The sequence below is a fragment of the Myotis davidii genome, unplaced genomic scaffold, assembly GCF_000327345.1.
Source record: "Myotis davidii unplaced genomic scaffold, ASM32734v1 scaffold409, whole genome shotgun sequence".
Classification (NCBI taxonomy): domain Eukaryota; kingdom Metazoa; phylum Chordata; class Mammalia; order Chiroptera; family Vespertilionidae; genus Myotis; species Myotis davidii.
In genome coordinates, this window is record NW_006374611.1 from 576,011 (window position 1) to 597,935 (window position 21,925).

The 21,925-nt window shown below is 36.8% G+C and overlaps 1 protein-coding gene across 1 annotated transcript in view; it reads right to left on the reverse strand.

Moving 5' to 3' along the window:
* Positions 1–21,925, reverse strand: part of MIS18BP1 (MIS18 binding protein 1) — a 64,880-nt gene that overhangs the window by 22,005 nt on the left and 20,950 nt on the right. The window contains exons 5-10 of the mRNA XM_015557360.1: positions 20,741–20,871; positions 15,663–15,750; positions 14,194–14,351; positions 11,277–11,428; positions 10,699–10,795; positions 7,830–8,661 (exon numbers count right to left, since the gene is read on the reverse strand). Coding sequence (XP_015412846.1) covers positions 7,830–8,661; positions 10,699–10,795; positions 11,277–11,428; positions 14,194–14,351; positions 15,663–15,750; positions 20,741–20,871 — 1,458 coding nt within the window. The remainder of the gene's footprint in view (positions 1–7,829; positions 8,662–10,698; positions 10,796–11,276; positions 11,429–14,193; positions 14,352–15,662; positions 15,751–20,740; positions 20,872–21,925) is intronic.

The following is a 21,925-nucleotide window of genomic DNA, read 5'->3' on the forward strand; positions in this document are numbered from 1 at the left end:
TCACTGTCTTTTCTGGGCATGTTTCCTGACACCCCAGAGCAATTACCATGTGACATCAAGGATAATTGATCACAGATCATCATTACAAATATAATAATAATGATAATGTTTGGAAATGTGTGAGGATTACCAACATGGGACACAAGACATACAGTGAACAAATGAGGTTGGAGAAATGGCTCTGATAGAATCGCTAGGCACAGGGTTGCCACAACTTTCAATTTGTAAAAAAAAAAAAACCCACCAAAAACAAAAAAAAACACACCAAAATATCCTATATAATAAAAGGCTAATATGCAAATTGACCAAAGGGAGAAATGACTGGTCGCTATGATACGCACTGACCAACAGGGGGCAGACGCTCAACGCTGGAGCTGCCCCGCACCCCCACCCTGTGGCCAGTGCGCTCCCACAGGGGGAGCGCTGCTCAGGCTTCAGAAGCCAGGCTCACGGCTGGGGAGTGCAGTGGCAATGGTGGGAGCCTCTCCCTCCTGCACATCAGTCAGACATCCCCTGAGGGCTCCTGGACTGTGAGAGGATGCAGGCTGGGCTGAGGGGACTGTCCCCCCCATGCACAAATTTCATGCACTGGACCTCTAGTTTTTTGTTTCTGCTTTTTTTTTAATATATTTTTATTGATTTTTTACAGAGAGGAAGGGAGAGAGACAGAGAGTTAGAAACATCGATGAGAGAGAAACATCGACCAGCTGCCTCATGCACATCTCCTACTGGGGATGTGCCCGCAACCAAGGTACATGCCCCTGACCGGAATCGAACCTGGGCCCTTTCAGTCCGCAGGCTGACGCTCTATCCACTGAACCAAACTGGTTTCGGCTGGACCTCTAGTTTAATATGACTTCCACTGTTCCTTGCCTGACTATCCAGTCTCATCCTGAACTGTTTTTCCTCACTTTCTGTACTCTAGACATTTTGGCTTTTTAGTATTTCTAATTATGCACTTCCTTTCTACTTTTACATACTGTTCTATTTAAAATGTATTTATCATAAATCTTGGGCTTAAAAAATTCTTGTTTATCCTTTAGTTCAAGTATCTGTCTGAGCCAAGTTAGATTTCTCTGATACATCCTATCTAATAAAACAGAACCCCCTGTGCATGAATTTTGTGCACCGGGCCTCTAGAATTCTTATAAATTTCTTACAGTGATTATAGTTATTATTTGCTAACTGTCTATCATGCTACCTATCCTTTTGGTGTCATCCACCACGATAAGACTGCCAATCCATGATCTACTTTATTTCTTTTAAAATATATTTTTATTGATTTCAGAGTGGAAGAGAGGATACAAACATCAATGTTGAGAGAGGATCATTGATGTTCAAGTATCTGTCTGAGCCAAGTTAGATTTCTCTGATACAGCCTATCTAATAAAACAGAACCCCCTGTGCATGAATTTTGTGCACCGGGCCTCTAGAATTCTTATAAATTTCTTACAGTGATTATAGTTATTATTTGCTAACTGTCTATCATGCTACCTATCCTTTTGGTGTCATCCACCACGATAAGACTGCCAATCCATGATCTACTTTATTTCTTTTAAAATATATTTTTATTGATTTCAGAGTGGAAGAGAGGATACAAACATCAATGTTGAGAGAGGATCATTGATGTTCAAGTATCTGTCTGAGCCAAGTTAGATTTCTCTGATACAGCCTATCTAATAAAACAGAACCCCCTGTGCATGAATTTTGTGCACCGGGCCTCTAGAATTCTTATAAATTTCTTACAGTGATTATAGTTATTATTTGCTAACTGTCTATCATGCTACCTATCCTTTTGGTGTCATCCACCACGATAAGACTGCCAATCCATGATCTACTTTATTTCTTTTAAAATATATTTTTATTGATTTCAGAGTGGAAGAGAGGATACAAACATCAATGTTGAGAGAGGATCATTGATGTTCAAGTATCTGTCTGAGCCAAGTTAGATTTCTCTGATACAGCCTATCTAATAAAACAGAACCCCCTGTGCATGAATTTTGTGCACCGGGCCTCTAGTATTCTTATAAATTTCTTACAGTGATTATAGTTATTATTTGCTAACTGTCTATCATGCTACCTATCCTTTTGTTGTCATCCACCACGATAACATTGCCAATCCATGATCTACTTTATTTCTTTTAAAATATATTTTTATTGATTTCAGAGTGGAAGAGAGGATAGAAACATCAATGTTGAGAGAAGATCATTGATTGGCTGCCTCCTGCATGCCCCACTAGGTTATAAGCATGATGTAGCATACAAAGCAGTCAGCTGCAAATAAGAATCACTTGAGGAGTGCCCTGGCCAGTGTGGCTCAATTGACTGAAGTGTCATCCCGTACATCAAAACCTATTGCAGTGGTTCTCAACCTTCCTAATGCCGTGACCCTTTAATACAGTTCCTCATGTTGTGGTGACACCCAATTTCATTATTACAAACTGAACATAATTAAAGCATAGTGATTAATCACAAAAACAATATGTAATTATATATGTGTTTTCCGATGGTTTTAGGCGACCCCTGTGAAAGGGTTGTTCGACCCCCAAAGGGGTTGTGAACCACAGATTGAGAACCGCTGCCTAATGGGTTCGATTCCAGGCTGGAGTTTTGATCTGCATGCAGGGGGCAGCTGATTGATCAATGTTTCTCTCTCTAAAACACACACAGAGGCCACCTGACCCCCCCAAAAAACAAAAAACAAAACAGATACTTGAGCTTATAGCAAAAATGTAAGCAAGTAAATAAGCACACAAGTATAATAAACAGATTCATAAACTCTATCCCTGAAGATTTCAATTTAGTAGGTCTGTGGTGGCAATACTTTGCATTTTTGAGAAAGAGGCATCATATCTGAGTGAGTGGTAGAAATGGAAGATGACAAGGGAAAGTTACAAAGAGGAGATGACGTAAAAGCTGGTGGATAAAAAACAGGTGAAAATAAGGCAACTACACTGGCAAAGAAATGAAGATGAGAAAACAAGACATAGGGTTACAGAATGAAAAATAGTTCAATTTATAACATGGCAAATTTCAAAAGGAATGCCTGCTGGTCAGGTCTGAAAAAAATCCCCATGCTACCTATCCTTTTGTAGTCATCCACCACGATAACACTGCCAATCCCTGATCTACTTTATTTCTTTTAAAATATATTTTTATTGATTTCAGAGAGGAAGAGATAATAGAAGCATCAATGTTGAGAGAGGATCATTGATTGGCTGCCTCCTGCATGCCCCACGCTGGGAATCAAGCCCACAACCTGGACACAAACCCTGACCGGAAATTGAACTGGTATCTCCTGGTTGATAGGTTGACACTCAATCACTGAGCAATGCTGGCCCGGCTGATCTATTTTCTTTTTAGCTGTCTCTTCCAAGATTTCATATGCAGTAAATGGAAGCATATAGCCTTTTGAGGTGGCTCTTTTCACTCAGCATAGTGCCTCTGAAATTCATTAAAGTTGTTACAATTATCAATAGTTCTCCATCTTATTACTTAATAGTCCATTCATCAAGAATGTGCGCCAACTGCCCAGGTGGCATGGCTCAGTGGTCCAGCGTCAACCTATGAACCAGGAGGTCACAGTTGGATTCCTGATCATGGCATATGCTCAGGTTGCAGGCTCGATCTCCAGGGGGGGGTGTGCAGGAGGCAGCCAATCAATGATACTCTCTCATTATTGATGTTTTTACCTCTCTCCCCTCTCCCTTCTTTGAAAAAAAAAAAGCCACAATTAATTTATGGAGAAAGTACCACAAAAATCAGGAAAAGATTACCTCAGTAAAACCACCCCATAAAGTTATGAACTTCTGGGTTTACAATACAAATTCTGAGTATTTTCATTTTTGTTCAGTTTCCTTGTTCCTCAAAACTTGTTCCCTTGAAACTTTTTCTTTTATCTGTTTTTCTTTTACAATGTATTAAATTTTCAACCACTTGGAAAAATTCCTGTTAATTTTTCATTGATTTGTTATTTAATTAAATTATGGTCACAGAACACCCTTTGAATGACTAATTTTAAATTTAAGATTTGTTTTAAACATGATGTTCTATCGTGATGAATGCTCTAGCTACCTTTGGAATAAGCACCTCCTTGCATTATGGGATGGACTGTTCCATAAATGCCCATTAAATAGTTGGTTGATGGTATCATTCAGTTCTTTTATATCCTTGATAATTTCCTGTTTACTAGTTCTATTTACTACCTAGAGAGGAGCACTGAAGTCTACCACTATAATTGTGGATTTGCTTATCTTTTCACTTCTGTCCTTTCCTTTTAGTTGACAGATTGTGACTCATATATTTTGAGTTTTGTTGTTAGGTGCATGCACATTTAGGATTGTTAAGTCTTCCTGGTAAACTGACACTTTTATCATTTTGTAAAGTACTTCTTTATCCCTTATAATTTTCTTCTTATACAAATCTTTCACAGGTATTAGTATAACCACTCTTGATTAATCAGGCGTGAGCCCAAAAGCTCATAAACAGCTTTATCAGGTTTTTAGTTAGCTTCTTTCTTTCTGCAATTTTGGGTTCCTTAGGGTTCCTCTTTTTGTTTCTCTGGCAGAAATTGGGGGCTTTAGTAACCTGGTTTTGCTGCAAAGTTACAATTGCATCTTTCTCCAGAAACAAGCAAAGGACAAAATGACAAAAACACAACACGCCCACCCTCTTGAGAGTGCTACCTCTCTTATTTGAGAGGAAGGTTCCCCACTTTCAGAGTTCTCCACTTGCTGCACTGATTTTCATCCCTGTAGGACAGCATGGACTGGGGTATGAGAAAGGAGAAAAGAAAGAGAACTGGAGCATTTCCTCTAATGTTCGGAGCTTTAGTAGTCCCCTTTCCTGCTCCAGAACTGGAGGGCTTCTTTTAACTCTGTCATGCCCTAGTGCTCACTTCCAGTTTAGTCAGCCTTGAGTTTAGCTTGGGTGATACCAGAGGAAAAACTAGAAATTCACAGCCAGTTGGATAGTACTTAAATTTTAGTCTTCCTGAATTGGTCTGCTACTATTTATCTTTCTAAGTCAACAAAAAGCTGCTGTATACATTGTCTTGTTTTTATAGCTGTGCAGTAGAAGCTAGAATGGAGTATGCTTTCTCCATCTCACTGGGAACAGCAGTTCAAGCATTAAAAAATAGCCTTAGATGATATAAATATACAGCAAAGGTTGAGAACCTTTATTATGAGGAAATGATTGGAGAATACAGGTGGCAATAATAACTGAGGTCAATTATTATATGCTGACAATGTAAGGCAAAAGAATCTACAGAATTTGGAGATTAGTAAGAATGCAATGAAAGTTTCTGATCTGTCAGAACCACAATCATACATTAAGACTAATGTGGAGATATATAAAACAGATTACATATATGAAAAGAATGAAGTTTAAATATAAGGCTACTTCCATAGTTCAGGCAAAAGGCATTAAAAATCTGAAAAAGAGTAGACTCAAGAAAAAGGGTGCAGATAGAAAATGACCCCATGAAAAGATCTATAGCTCCTTGGGAACTAGTTAAAATTTTTAAAAAATCAGTAATGATAAAAAGTTTAAACTTAGTTGACTGAAAGAATTAAGTTTTTCAGAAATAGGAATGTCAGGGGAAATAAGTCTGGTTTATGATATATTTAGAGATGTAGGTGAGATTTATGTAAAGATTTTCAGTAGGCAAAGGAAAATACAAATCCTATATAATAAAGAGGTAATATACAAATTGACAATCACTCCCACACACACGATGGCCAGGAGGAAAGGGCAGTTGTGGGAGATCAGGCCTGCAGGGGAGGGCAGTTGGGAGGGACCAGGCCTGCAGGGGTGGGCAGTTAGGAGCGATGAGGCCTGCATGGGAAGGCAGTTGGGGGTGACTAGGCCTGCAGGTGAGGACAATTAGTGGCAACCAGGCCAGCAGGGAAGGGCAGTTAGAGGCAATCAGGCTGGCAGAGGAGCAGTTAGGCGTCGATCAGGCTGGCAGGGGAGTGGTTAGGGGGTGATCAGGCTGGCAGGCAGGCAAGTGGTTGGGGGCCAGCAGTCCTGGATTGTGAGAGGGGTCCCAGATTGGAGAGGGTGCAGGCTGGGCTGAGAGACACACACACCCCTCCCACTCCTTGTGCATGAATTTCATGCACCGGGCCTCTAGTCTAAATATAAGAATTCAAGACCAAAGATACAGAGTTGGAAGTCCCTGTACATTGAAAGAAGTTAGAACTCTGGAAGGAAAAGATCATTGAGAAGCAAGAAAGCACCCAACCCAAACACTCTGGAGAATAAGAATGAAGATTACCTTCTGTGTCTGAAGAAGAGAAGTTACATTTAGGCAATTGAAAATGGAAGAGTATAGTGGCACAGAGATGCCTTCAGAAGAACATTTAAAGAAGGCAGATTTGAAAATGAATTCCAAATATTATAACGTTTGGGGGTGCAAAAAGGAGTGGAACACTGAATTGCTATGTTCCTAAGTTATCCTCTCTTTTTTACCACTCATATCTTCCTTTCTATTAGATAATTCCCATCAGCAAACCACCATACTATGGCAATGAGTCAAATTACAAATTAAGCAAGCAACCAAACACACGTATTCCTTCTCTATCACCTATGCTTTTCTATTCCCAGCATTGCCAAACTTCTTGTGCTGTTCCTCTAAGTTGTCTTTATTATCCCATTCACTCTTCATTGCTCAATTATGGCTTCTAATACTACTAGACTACTGATATTGCTTGTCAAGTCCATGTAGCCAAATCCAGTTATCAGCAGCAATAGTTATGAAATCTAGGAAAAATCACTTAATTTCTGGGGCTATTTTCTTCTCTATAAATGGGGGGGTTGGAGGGAGAGGGGGTCCAGCCAATATGTCTCCGTGGTTGAGTGCCGACCTATGAACCAGGAGGTCACAGTTGGATTCCCGATCAGGGCACGTGCCTGGGTTGTGGCCTTGTTCCACAGTGTGGGGGCGTGCAGGAGGCAGCCACTCAATGATTCTCTCTCATCACTGATATTTCTCTCTCTCTCTCCCTTCCTCTCTGAAATCTATTTAAAAAAATTTTTAAATAAATGGAGGGGGGGGGACCATTAAATAATCTGTGTTTGAAGATTTTATAATGGTGAATTTAATTATAAAATACTAGTAGCCCTGAACACGAATCCATGCGCCAGTAGCTCGCTGTCACCCTCCTGTAGCTTCCCCCACCCCACCTCATAGCTTGCTGTTCTGTCCCCTCCTGTAGCTCCCTCTGCCCCTCATAGCTTGCTACCCTGCCCCCTCCTATAGCTCTCTGCCCCACCCTTCTGCTGATCTGTGAGCAAGTAGTTACGGAGTCGGTCGTTATGCTTCACAGCGTAATGACCATTTGCATACTACATCTTTATTATATAGGATTTCGTAAAATGTGAGGCTGTGAGAGAGCAGCATTTGTCTATGTTGAAATATATTCTCAGGTTTATTGAGGTATAACTGAAAAGTTATATATATTTAGTCTACCCATGATCATTTGATACATACATTGTGATCACCACAAACAAGTAACACATCCACCCCCTCACATATTACTTTTCTTCAGTAGATGGGGGATGGGAAGGGGAGGTGTATGCTTGCAGTATTAAATGGGAATGAAAAGCTCATATGTATACTGTATAAATGGCCACATGTAGATGGCAGTTATCTATATTTTCCCTCCATTCTCTGTATAAATTGTAATTTTTCGTTATGTGTTTTTGGATGACATATTCCATTTTAATGATTATAAACCATTAAATCACTCCCTCATTGGATTCTTCATGTCTTCAACTATTTTGTGGCCACTCAGGATATTTCAGAGTCAAATCTAACTACTTACCAATGAAGCTTCTCCAATTCCTTCTCATTCCATTCTTCTTCCAGAATTAAACCAGGTAAACATTCTAAGGAATGCTTCTTCGTTTCACCAGATCCTATTTTGTTAATAAATGGTAACTCATTCCTAATATCAGATTTCTGACAATTTATTTCAGCAGAACATCTAGCTTTCTTTTTTAGGATATGAAATTCAGTTTCACTTTCTTCAGTTTCAGATTCAGAGGTCACTGAGATTTTTCCAGTGATGTTCCTTCTGCTTTTTCTTTGGTGAACTACTCTTTCTTTGGTATTTCTTGTTGTGGTCTTCTTAATATCCCCAGCTTTTATTTTCTTTTCCATTTCAGCAGACAAATCTTGATTTGTTACTTGATTTTTTTCAATTTTCTTCGATGTTGATAACAACTTTGTATTGTTCTTAAAGTCAGAGGTGACCGTTTGTTTCTTATTAGAACTAGGTATTATTTTCTGGTTGACAGTGAGTATATCACGTTCAATGCAATCCTTCTTGTTTTCGCTTGTATGACCCACGTCACTCTCAAATACATCCTTGAAAGTCTTTCTGGGCTTACTAATTGGACATGTAGTTTCATTTAAGTCTGATTCACTTTCTTTTTGATGCTTTGGCACTATAAAATCTGTTACTGCTTTAACGGCACCAGACGATACATTATACTTCATGCATTTTTGCTCTATCACATTTTTAGATTTAAGTGGTGTTATCAAAACACAGACTTCCTTCTGATTAGTAGCCACATATTTTCTTTCTTCATCTGAGAAAGGTGATTTCCCTGAGATGATAATATCAATGGATACCTTCGATTCTTCGGTTTGCTCTTGAATTTCATAAGATAAAACCAAAGATCAAAATCTCAAATTAGCTACGAACAAAATTTAAAAAACTGTTTTCACAAATATATTGTTTTCCCACCACAAACTCCACTGTCATATTAATCTTGCTGAAACACCAGTCTGTTTAGATCACCATCCCTTTGACTGTAAACATACTATTTTTTAATACCAACTTGTCCAGGACTTCTCATAGTATACTTAGTGTGCATATAAGTTCCTCTACCTGGCCTTCATTACAGTTCACTCGCTGCATTCATGTCTGAACCATATTCTATGTCTGTAAGACCACTGTTTCTCAAATTTTATCTACTTGGAAAATTCCTTTCTCATTTACAAACCAAATCACTACCTGTTTCAATCTTACACTCTAACCTACCTGGTCCATAAACTTTGTCCTGATTTCCTCAACTGAATGAAAGCTCTTTCAAATTTCCAGACTATTTTAAAATAATGCCATGTTTGACAATGCGCCCTGCATATAATTACACTTGTCTAATCTTTCAACTAGTCTGAAAAGTATACTTAACAACTTTGTTTTCATTTGTGAATTATCTTCATTTTACTGGAGTTAGTTCAGTCACATATGTAGTAGATGCTAAATAAATATTTGTTGGGCTGCTAAAACCTTACTAGGTATGTAACATATGAAACAGAAGGTATATTAGTTAAGAAGGGAATTAGAAGAACATGTAACTCCATTTGCACAGCCTCATTCTCATTCATCCCTAATGGTAGCCATCAAGGCAATCTTTTGCTGAATCCCCAAAAACTCTATGAATCATCATGGGAAAAGAACCAAAACAAAACTTGAGAGTCTTTATTATACCATATTATTACTTCAAGAAAACAAATTAAATGAGAGAAATTCTCAACTCTAAAACTTAAGAAACCAGAAGCTAAACTATTAGTTTCTAACTTTAAATTATCCAGCTATAATTATAAATAGATATAATCTGTAAATTATCACACCAATCATCACAGTGACATACTACCAACAATCTACATATATTATGTGACATTTAAAAGATGAATGACAAAAATAAAAGAATCTTCTAAATTATAATTCATGAAATGGTACTAACCAAAAAACAAGAAAGTTTCCACAAGACTTCTCAATGGAATTATATATTTTCACATTATGAGTTGAAGTGTTTTCTTCTAATTCCTTATTATAAATGTGATTCAAATGTTCAACTGGCAATTTAAAAATTTTATGCTCTCTAAGTTTGAGCAAAACATTTTTTTATTAATTTCATTAAATAACCTGAATAAAGATACAGCCTATTCTGGATACTTTTATTTAAGTCATGTAAACTTGGTAAGTAGTATTGCTCTTCAGTCTACTTTTTTACACACTTATAAATGTTCTCCACTTTCATTTTTCACTTATAAGCAATAAAGTAGAAAAAAATGCTATTAAGCTAATAGATTCAATTAAACATTAAGTGTTAAACTCCCTAATGCATAGAGAAAAGGTTCTATATATTCAGGTATGCAGGATTTCAATGAAATCATTCTGAAAAATGCACACTTATACAAAACTAAATTATGGCCTATTACAATTTAATAAAAAGACTGTCTTTAAACAATACTAGAAGCATATTTAAATAATATATATTTTGTGATTTAAAAATGTAAAGCTACCTAGATTAAAGAAAGCAAACGTATAAGTGAATCTATATTTAAAGCAATGAATTATTTCATTTTGTAAATTATCTTCTGTAAAAAGATAACACCAAATATTTAATAAGCATTAAAACAGTTGGTCTATCATTTCAGATTTAGAAATTTATAAAATCACTTTTATTATATTAAAAAATTTCAAATAGTAACTTTCTACTTATCCTATATAATAAAACCGGGAGTTCAACTGGGGGTGGGCCCGGCTGGCCAATTTTCCATGTCCCCTCTCCCCAGCCAGCCTGGCCCCGATTGGGGTGGGGCAGCCAGGCCCCATCCAGGCACGAATTCATGCACCAGGCCTTTAGTTATAAAATAAAACAATAATAAGGATATATTACCTTGCTCCTGATTTTTAATTATCTTTTTATTTGTTCTTTCACAATTTTTGAGTTTCTTTGAAGATAACTTCTTATATTCACTTTTTCCAATCAATTCCTTAAAAATCAAAAGATAACTTTTTACTATAACAAGTACTACCTATAAACATGACTATAAGCATTTTACAGTATGAATCAAGCACACAATTTCTAGGCACTTACAGAAATTTCATTAGTAGAGGTATTCAAAGCTCAAGCTTTGGAAGCATCATGTGGGTAACCACATTCTCACATTTTCTTTACCGATTTAATACTATCATTTAAAATGTGCATGTGCGTGTTCTCTCTCTCTCTCTCTCTCTCTCTCTCTCTCTCTCATTCTCTATCTATTTAAACCTTACTCTATAGCTAAAACTTTGTTATTCTTGCCTGCACTTTTCCAGTGAGATACCAGGAAAATAAATATCAAGACATTTACCTACTATGCCTAAACTAATAAAAAGCAAAACTTAACAAAGAGAACTCATGATTTCTCATTTGGTCTCTAATGTTTTCAACAGTATCACACCACCCCTGTACAGTATACAATAAAAGCTTACCTGATTAGTTAAGTCATATTCTCCCCCATTTTGAACAGTATTCTTTATTTGGTTATCTGGGAAGCTTAACGGTGGTTTATTTTGAGGATTACTCTGGCAAATGTTTAATTCTATAGCTCCTGGCAATGTACTGTGCTTATTCTTCTTCAGTTCTATGAGTACAAAGATGAAGGTTTAGATAAATGATTATATAAAAGTTAAGCTGCTCATCCCCATTAAGAACTCACTCTGAAAAAGTCTGTCTAATCCAATGTCACAAATATTTGTTAAATTTGGTTATGACATAAAGCAATTTTATTTGGACAGAACCACTTTGCATAGGGCCATATTTTGTTCAAATCACTTTTATTCTAAAGAAAGAAAGTAAAGAAGTAAGGAAAAAAGGAAGGAAGGAAGGAAGGAAGGAAGAAAGAAAGGAAGGAAGGAAGGGGTGGACAACCATAATATTCCTTATTATCTATTTTGAATCTCCTTTGTCACATCTAAAGCAAAATAGAAACATTAACCCATTTTTTAAATACAAATTCCTGTTCGTCCAAACTCTGTACCAACTAAACAGAAAATGAATATCTCTATTTCCCTTATTTTTCTTCATGTATATTGAATTCAGAGGAAGGGAGAGAGAGTTAGAAACATTGATCAGCTGCCTCCTGCACACCCCCCACTGGGGATGTGCCCACAACCAAGGTACATGCCCTTGACCAGAATCGAACCCGGGACCTTTCAGTCCGCAAGCCTGAGCCAAACCGGTTAGGGCACTAATTAAAATTTTAAGCAAAACCAAATTTATAGTATACAATATAGGCTTAAGAAACAGCTATTGAGCTAAAATTCTAGATAAGTTAAAAAGGACTTGTAAAACTATAGAAACATTTTTATTATTATTCTAGAAGCTGCATTTGAAAATACATATGGATGGTCCTTCCTGAGATTATTACAGTATGGTGAAGAAGGCTATTATAATAGGTCACTTATAATAAATTCTGGTTAAGTATAACAGACATTAAGTATTTTAATACAATACTATGACATATAGATTATAGCACTAAATATGCAAAACCACATTTTAGGTAAATCACACACACGATCACATCAACTTAAATTATCACTGATTAGTGCCTTTGCATACCTTTAGTTGTTTAATGTTAGACGTGGTTTTGTTTTATTTCAGTGGTTTTCTCATAAAAAAAGACAGCACCAACCACCACCACCACTCAAAATAACTTATGTAATATGAGGACACACAATGTCTTAACAGTTTCACAAAACAAAGATTTAATAAATCACACTGGAAAAATGATACACCTAAAAAAAAATCCACTAATATTTGCTCCTAACCTGAGCTTCCCAAAGGAGAGGTATCATCTCCTCTTATTCATTTCTAAATTGCTAACAGCTAACAAAGATCAAGGTTCATGGAAAGTGCTTTAAAAATTATTTGTTGAATTATTTTCTTATGGACACAGGTAGCATGTAAGATAGTTTACCAAACTTTTAGCATTTTACATTTGTATCTTCAAACACTTCACCAGTAACATTCACAATTTAAAAATTTATGAAAAACACTGCTTAAGATCTAAGACTAAAGAAGATTAATAAATGATAAAAGTGAGATATACTTTTAGGAATTTTGTATTTAAGAGTAAAAAAGTATATAGCAGTTGCTGTAGCCCCAGGACTCCAGAATACTGAAGATGGTCTAGCAATGACAATGAGCAATATTTTAAATTTACAGGCAAATAGGATCACTTTTGAAAAAATGAGGAAAGGTTGAGAAGAAACTAGAATAGAGTGACTTTTAGCTAGCTCTGAGCAAGCAATCATCTACATATTTATTCCATTCCTTTGTACTAGAAAGGATAAGCAAAATTACAAAGGAGGGCCCTATGAACACAGGGAAGTGGGGTGCAGGGGGGAACTTATACTCAATATGGTGTCATGATTTTGGTAGAAGCAATCCTGTAAAGCTCTTTGTTATAAAGTCAAGGTAGAATTGACATAAATTTATAGAACATATTCTAATTAACTTTTATTCATCTATATTTTCTAGAAAAGGCTGTGAGGCAAATTATAGTTTTGGCAAAGAGGTGACACAGAACAGTTTTGCCAGCTACCTTTATAGTAATGGTCATTCAAAAAACATGCCACTACCCCCATAAAAGCAAACTGGTATTGTCTATTAACAAGAATAAAATTTGGTACAAATTAGGCATACAGTATCTTATATAACAAAAGGATAATATGCAAATTGACCCCAACAGCAGAACGACTGGGAATGACTGGTCACTATGACACACACTGACCACCAGGGGGCAGATGCGCTCCCACAGGGGGAGCTCTGCTCAGCTACAAGGCAGGCTGCCAGCTGCCAGCACAGCAGTGGTAGGATATTCAACTGCAGCTTAGGCCTGCTCCCCGCTGGCAAGTGGACATCCCCCAAGGGCTCCCGGGCTGCCAGAGGGATGTCTGACTGCCAGTTTAGGCCCAATCCCCCTGGAGAGCGGGCCTAAGCCAGCAGGTGGACATCCCCGGAGGGGTCCCAGACTGTGAAAGGACACAGGCCTGGCTGAGGAACGCCCCTGCCCCGAGTGCACAAATTTTTGTGCACTGGGCTTCTAGTTTAATATATAGGTTTGAGGTAGGTTAGCAGCCTAAATACCCTGTGTCTAGGAAACTGAAAGAACAATTATCTTTCACTGATATGCTTATCAGGTTAATTAAAAGGTAACATTTAATGAAGTAAGTTGAATGCTGACTATGAGCTATCTGCTTTGTAGTTTTTCTCCAAGTAGTGAAAAATCACAAATTTTAGGACCAGATGAGAACTCAAGACTATATGCACTGTAAACAATTAACAATGTGGGGTTCATGTAAGAATACACCACTGTACCAATAGAGAAGAAAAGAGCAAACATACCCAAATGGTTACAATCAAGGTCATAAATGGTGCTGGTTCTTTGGAGGCCATCTGTTTGGTTTACTCCTGCATCATTTTTCATTGACTTTCCTATGTCGGGCACAAATCTTCCACTTTTCTGTGTTTGTATGGCCTTTTTCTTTTTCTTTTCACAAGCCCTAAAAACATACATTATTTTCCCTCTAATGTTGGTTCTCAAAAACTGAAAACAAAAAAATAAAACCCACAAAAAAATGAAACTCTCCTATGACCTAACTTCAACCCTAAATAAAATACTAACTCTAACCCTAACTATAATATACCAACCCTAAGCTTAACTCTAATCCTAACACTGTTCCTAATTTTAAACCTAATCCTAACCCTTACCCTAAAGTTACCCAGAAACCTTACTCTAATTCTAAAACTAACCCTAACAATAAGCCTATAATTCTAAAACTTTTCCCTAAACTGAGCCATCACCCTAACCCTAATCCAGGGGTCCTCAAACTTTTTAAACAGGGGACCAGTTCACTGTCCCTCAGACTGTTGGAGGATCGGACTATAGTTTAAAAAAAAACTATGAACAAATTCCTATGCACACAGCGGTGGCAAAAACACCGGTGGGCCGGATAAATGTTTTCGGTGGGCAGCATGTGGCCGGCGGGCCGTAGTTTGAGGACCCGTGCCCTAATCCCAAATATTACACCTAACCTCAAAACTAACCTTAGCCCTACCTTATTTTTAAACTAACCCTAAACCAAAGACTAATCCTAAACGTAACTAACTTTTAGCCCTAACCTTATACCTAATCCTAAAGCTAAGTCTAACCATAATTTTGAACTCAAACCAAACCCTAACCTAACCTTTAACACTAACACTATACCAAAAAATAAAAAAAATTCCCTCAAAGTTCTTCACCATAGTAAAGATTACTTTTAACCTTACATAATTTACGCCTTCATGGCTTCCATCCCCTTTCCCACAAAAAACTCAAGTATAATATAAAGTTTACTGAAACATAGCCACATTCATTGAGGAACTGATGCTGCTTTTCCTCTAGTTGAAGCAGTTGTAGTACAGCATGCCCATAAAAATACTTACTATCTGGCCCTTTACAGAAAAAATTGTCAATCCCTGTCTTGTGACTAACTTACATCACTCCATCCCTATGAGTTCCTTAAAAGCAAGAATTAACCAAATTCTCCCTTGTTTTCCCCAGTGCCAACAGAGTAACTACAGAGGGAATGAATGAAAGAAAAAAGGACCATGAACTTCAGACTCCTGTTTAACAGCTATTTGACTCTTAAAGGATATAATACGGATGACTCCTTGAAATGTCCAAGGTTTTATTTTCCATAAAAAAGAAATTAAAACCACTTCACACTGGTTAAGTATACATTTTTAAAAGCTCACCTAAAATGGATGCATTTTATCAAATGAAAATTATGCCTCAATAAAGTTGTTTTTTTAAAATATAAAAAGTACTTTACCTTAATTGTTCTAGGAAAGTATCAATGTACTCTTTCCAATTTTCTGGAAAGCCAAACATAAACTTCCTTATGAGATAATATGGATAGCCTATGTAATAACAAACAAACAAAATTATCTAAAAACCTAGAATTTTAAAGACATGTCATTAATTCATTAAAACACACACACACACACACACACACACACTGTTTACTATGTGCCAGTCAGGCACTGTTGCAGATACAAGGATTCAGCAATTAACAAAACAACCCAAATCCATACCTTCATGGAACTTGCCTTCTAGTGTGAAACAGAAGGCAAACCAACAAGTAAAATATCTTGTTAAATGATTATTAATGCTATGGAGAAAAATTATGCAGTTGAGGGGGAACAGAAATATCAGTGTATTCATGCAGACAGCATCTTTAAAAAAGGATAGTCAAGCCCAGCTGGTGTGGCTCAGTGATTGAGCATCGCCCTATGAACCAGGAGGTCATTGCCTATGAACCAGGAGGTGATGGTTCGATTCCCAGTCAGGGTACATGCCTGGGTTGCAGGCTTGATTCCCCTGGATCGTGCAGGAGGAAGCCAATCAATGACTCTCATCATTGAGAGTTCTATCTCTCTCTCCCTCTCCCTTCCTCTCTGAAATCAATGAAAAATATATATATTTTAAAAAAGTATAGTCAGAAAAAACTAACGAATTTCGGAGGGAAAGCGGGAGTGGGTGGGGAGTAATTAACCGGGGGAACTTATATGCATAGCCCACCGACATAGACAATAGAGCGGTGCAGGCAGTCAATGGGAAAAACAAACAAAAGGGAATATCTGTAATACTTTCAACAATAAAGATTTTTAAAAAAAGGATAGAGATATTCTTACTGAAATAGCAGCGGAAACCTTGAGACTTGAAGTAAAGCCACATGGTAATATAAGGTTAAAACATTGGAAGCAGAGAGAATAAAACAAAAGGCTGCCTTTGTAGAACAAAGTGACTAGTAAAGTTAAAGTGTAGTGAGGAGAGACTAGTACCAGGAGGATACTCAGATGGGTAACAAAGGTAGTGTGGGAGCATGAGAGATTATAAGGTCTTGGAGTCATTTTACAGGCATAGTCTCTTACTTTGAGTGAGAAAGAAAGCTATGGAAATGCTATGACCAGAGGAGCTGTATAATGTGCTTGGGTTTTAAGTTAAGCTATTGACTTTAATTGGACTGTAATAGCTGCTATTTTGAGAAGAGTCTATGGAAGTATAATGGGAGAAAATGGAAGAAACAAGGAGACCAGTTAGGAGGTTACTGCAATCACTCAGAACAAGAGAGAGGTTTGGACCACAATGGTCAGCAGAAGCCTAGGTTCTGAATATATTATGGCGATAATGCCAATAGGACATACTGACACATTAATGTGTGTGGGAAAGAAATCTAGGACTTAAGGATGTCCCCAAGGATTTTAGCTAGCCACTGGAAGCCTGGAAAGAGGGGGAAGTCTGTAGATTAAGCAGATTTAAGGGAGAAGATCAGGTTTTAGATATACAGTCATGCACTGCATAAGGACATTTTGGTTAACAATGATGGGCTGCGTGTGTATATAAAGGTGGTCCCATTAGATCATAATGGAGTTGAGAAATTTGCATTGCCTAGTGACTTTGTAATTGTGACATCAAAAAACGGGTATCACCTAGTGACAGTGCAGTGTTATGAAGTCACAGTGCAATGCATTACTCACAGCTATTAATAAAGAATAAGGATATAACCTAACCGGTTTGGCTCAGTGGATAGAGTGTCAGCCTGCAGACTGAAGGGTCCCAGGTTCGATTCAGGTCAGGGGCGTGGATCTTGGTTGCAGGCACATGTCCAGTAGGGGGTGTGCAGGAGGCAGCTGATCGGTGTTTCTCTCTCATTCATGTTTCTGACTATCCCTCTTCCTTCCTCTCTGTAAAAAAATCAATAAAATATATTTAAAAAAATAAGGATATAAAGAAAGTTTTATTTAATTTTTTTCTTGATTAAGGTATTACATTATGTCTTTATCCTCCCATTCCCACCCCCCCCACACCTCCCCATTCATACCCTCACCCCCCTGGTGTCTGTGTCCATTGGTTAGGCTTATATGCATGCATACAAGTCCTTTGGTTGATCTCTCCCTTACTCCCATCCTCCCCGACCCTCCCTCTGAGGTTGGACAGTCTGATCGATGCTTCTCTGTCTCTGGATCTGTTTTTGTTCATCAGTTTATATTGTTCATTATAGTCCAGAAATGAGTGAGATCATGTGATACTATGAGAGCATAATGCTCTCCAGTTCCATCCATGCTGTTGCAAATGGTAAGAATTCCTTCTTTTTTACCACAGCGTAGTGTTCCATTGTGTAGATGTACCACAGTTTTCTAATCCACTCATCTGCTGATGGGCACTTACACTGTTTCCAAATCTTAGCTATAGTGAATTGTGCTGCTATGAAAATAGAGGTGCATATAGCCTTTCTGATTGGTGTTTCTAGTTTCTTGGGATATATTTCTAGAAGTGGGATCATTGGGTCAAATGGGAGTTCCATTTTTAGTTTTTTGAGAAAACTCCATACTGTTCTAAAGAGAGATTTTTAAACAGCTGTATAATGTGTTTGTGTTTTAAGGTAAGTTATTCCAAGAGCTGAAAATTAAGAAGTTTAGAGTTGAAGTTACAGTAAGCTATGGTAAATTTATTGAAGAAAAATGTTTTCTTATAAATTTAATGTAGCCTAAGTATACAGTGTTTATAAAGTTTACAGTAGTGTACAGTAATGTCCTAGCTTCACATTCACTCAATACTCACTCACTGACTCACCTAGAGCAATTCATTTTGTAAGCTCTATTCATGGTAAATTACCTACACTGGTTACGATTTGTTATCTTTTAAACCATATTTTTACTGTACCTTTTCTACATATCTAGATATACAAATACTTACCATTGCATTACAATTGCCTATAGTATTCAGTAACATGCTGTATACGTTTGTAGCCTAGGAGCAATAGACTATGCTATACAGCCTAGGTGTATAGTAGGCTACACTATTTATGTTTGTGTAAGTGCACTCTATAATGTTTACATCACAAAACCACCTAACAATGTTTTTTCATAATGAATCCCTGTCATTAAGTGATACATGACTATATTAAGTTTGAGATGCCTGTAGGCATCCTAATGGAGATGTCAAATGGGCAGATGGAAAGTAAGTTGAGTGGCCAGAAGAGTATTTCTCGTTAGAGATATAAATTTGGCATTTGTCACGACATAGATTAAGATTTAAAGCCTCAAAGAAATCAGCATAGTACTGAATGTAGAAAAAGCCCTAATCTACCCCATTATTAAGAGGCAAGGAAAAAGAAAAATGAGCAAAGAAACAAAGAAGGAACAGGGAGTGAGACAGCATGAAATTCAGAATATGGTATTTTAGAAGCCAAGTTAAGTGTTTCATTAACAAATGACAAGTGCTGGAGAGGATGTGGAGAAAAGGGAACCCTAGTTAGTACACTGCTGGTGGGAATGCAGACTGGTGCAGCCATTATGGAAAACAGTATGAAGTTTCCTCAAAATATTAAAAATGGAACTGCCATTTGACCAGTGATTCTACATCTAGGAATATATCCTAATAAATCCGAAATACCAATCAGAAAGAATGTATGCACCCTGTGTTTATAGCAGCACAATTTACAATAGCTAAGATCTATAAACAACCCAAGTGCCCATCAGTAGATGAGTGGATAAAAAAGCTGTGGTACATTTATACCATGGAATGCTATGCAGCAGTAAAAAAGAATTGCTTACCCTTTGAGACAGCATGGAGGGACTGGAGAGTATCATGCTAAGTGAAATAAGTCAGTCGGAGAAAGACAAGTATCACATGATCTCACTCATATGTGGAATCTAAGTGGATCCAATGACATAGAAGCATGGAACAGAGTGAGGAATCTCAGAAGCCAGGCAGGGGAGGGAAGGCGGGGTAGGAGGTAATCAACCAAGGACTTGGTATGCATATAAACATGGCCATGGACACAGACAATGGGATGGAGAAGGCCTGGGTGAGGGGACGGGGGCAGGCTAATAGGGATTAATGGTGGGGGGAAAGGGGACATATGTAACACTTTCAACAATAAAGATTTTAAAAAAAGTGTTTCAAAGAGGTAGGTAAGATTAACTGTGTCAAGTTTATACTGAATTTAGCAGTGTGGGAGCCATTGGTGACTTTGATAAGAGCTGCTTCAGTGAAGAATTGGGGATTAAAGCATAATTAAAGAGAATTCAAGGAAAAAATGGGGGGAAAGCTCAAGAGGAATTAGATATAACAAATCTTCTGAGTTGCTTTGCTGTAATTGAGAGTAGTTAAAAGAAATGTGGTTAAAAGGACTGTTCTCTAAAAAAAGAAAAGAGGAATTGTTTTTGATAGAAGGGAGAATTACTACAGTGATATATTTGAGTAAAAGGGAAAATGGGAGCTAAGGTACAAATGCAGATGCTGACACAGACAGAAATATGGACTATTCATCCATATAAAAGCAGCTCTAGGTGCAAGAAAATGAGAATATATGAGAAAACGTTCTTCTGATTGTTCTTATTGCTCAGGTCATACCCTCCTTCCCCTACCCTACCCCCTCCTAAGAGGAGGGAGCAGATGCTTGTAAAAATATGAAGTAGCCCTAGCCGGTTTGGCTCAGTGGATAGAGCATCGACCTTCGGACTGCTCAGATGTGGTTTCTTCAATCCTATTAGCTGCGTGCAAGTCACAGACAGAAAATCAGATTATACCAAGACTGCGGCTGTGTAGGACAGGTTCAACAAAGAGAGGACCTATGGAGTTACATTATATTCTTATAAAGCAATTCTTCCCAAATAAGGAACACTTCCCTTAATTAAAACAATAAATAAATAAAAATCACTGGACTTATTTAAACTGTCAAATAGTTTTACATAATGTGGTCAATTCTGTTTTTAATTTTTAGTTTTGACTGATTCAGTTTTAAAACACCTAATTAAAAGTAAAAAATATATATTACTATTAGAAATATGGTTAATTGCTTCACTTATTAAAATGACTTATCAATTAATAACGAGTCATTACCTGCTTCTTTCATGGAAATCCGGTCTATCATCCCTTTTAATATATAAATGTTGCCTGATAATGTCTTAAGTTTGTTGTATTCAATCCGTTCTACAATTGCGTTACTGTGCCAATAGATATTAGTGACGTCTCTAGGAGGAAAAAATAGCTTAGTTAAGGCCAAAATATTCACAGCAGTCACAATGAACATAGATTAAGTATATCAAATTATAATAGAAAGTAATAAATTTGCATTCCAGCTACATTAACAATGTTATAATCTAATTATAAAACATTTGAGGGCCAAACATTGTAGCAGAACTCAACTGCATGCTTAATGTGATCCTCAGAGTACCAGTATGCGCAAAAAAACTGTGCTGTGATCAAACATACCTCTAGTATAAAATATATCATTAGTAAGGAAGCAGGGAGTATCTCTAAAGCATGAGGTTTAATCAATTTTAATCAGTCATTGTTTTTATCAATGTTGTTTTATTTCATGTTTTTATATGTTTTGTTGTTTTTATATGTTTTTGTTGTTATATCATGTTGTTACTGTTTATTAATCAATTTATATATTATTTTCATATGCATTTTACTAATTTTCTTTCATCTCTGACACTTCTATTATAAAAAAAAAGGGCAAATAGCAATATTAAAATATTTCTTTTAATTAATTTCAATGTGCATAAATCTGTGCACTGGGCCACTAGTATAAAATAGAATGAAATATGAAGATGTATTAGATAAATGTTGAACATTCCCCAATTTACTAGATAACTAAGAATAAACTTACTAAATCTAAGTGTAATAAGAAAATAAAATTCTATACATTTGGTCAATGGGACTAAATTCATATATTATATCTTAACCCCTTCCCCAATAATTTTTTTGTTAAAAACGTTTCTTTTTCAGACTAATTTTTTTATTTTGGTTCTATATAGTATTTTTGATGCTGGTTATGAAAACAGTTTGTAATTCGTCTTCCTATAAACCATATTTTTTTACCATATTTTCTTAGTATACTCGTCGACGACTGAAAAAGAACATTTTGTGAAAACAAGTATACATGTTTCTGCCGGGGAAGGGGTTAAATCATTAAAAATATACCTGTGCTGTTCTAATTTTTCTTAGGATTGCAACAAATAAGATGGAAGCTAGCTGAACTTTAACAGAAATAATTCTTAATAATTTTATTTAGATAAA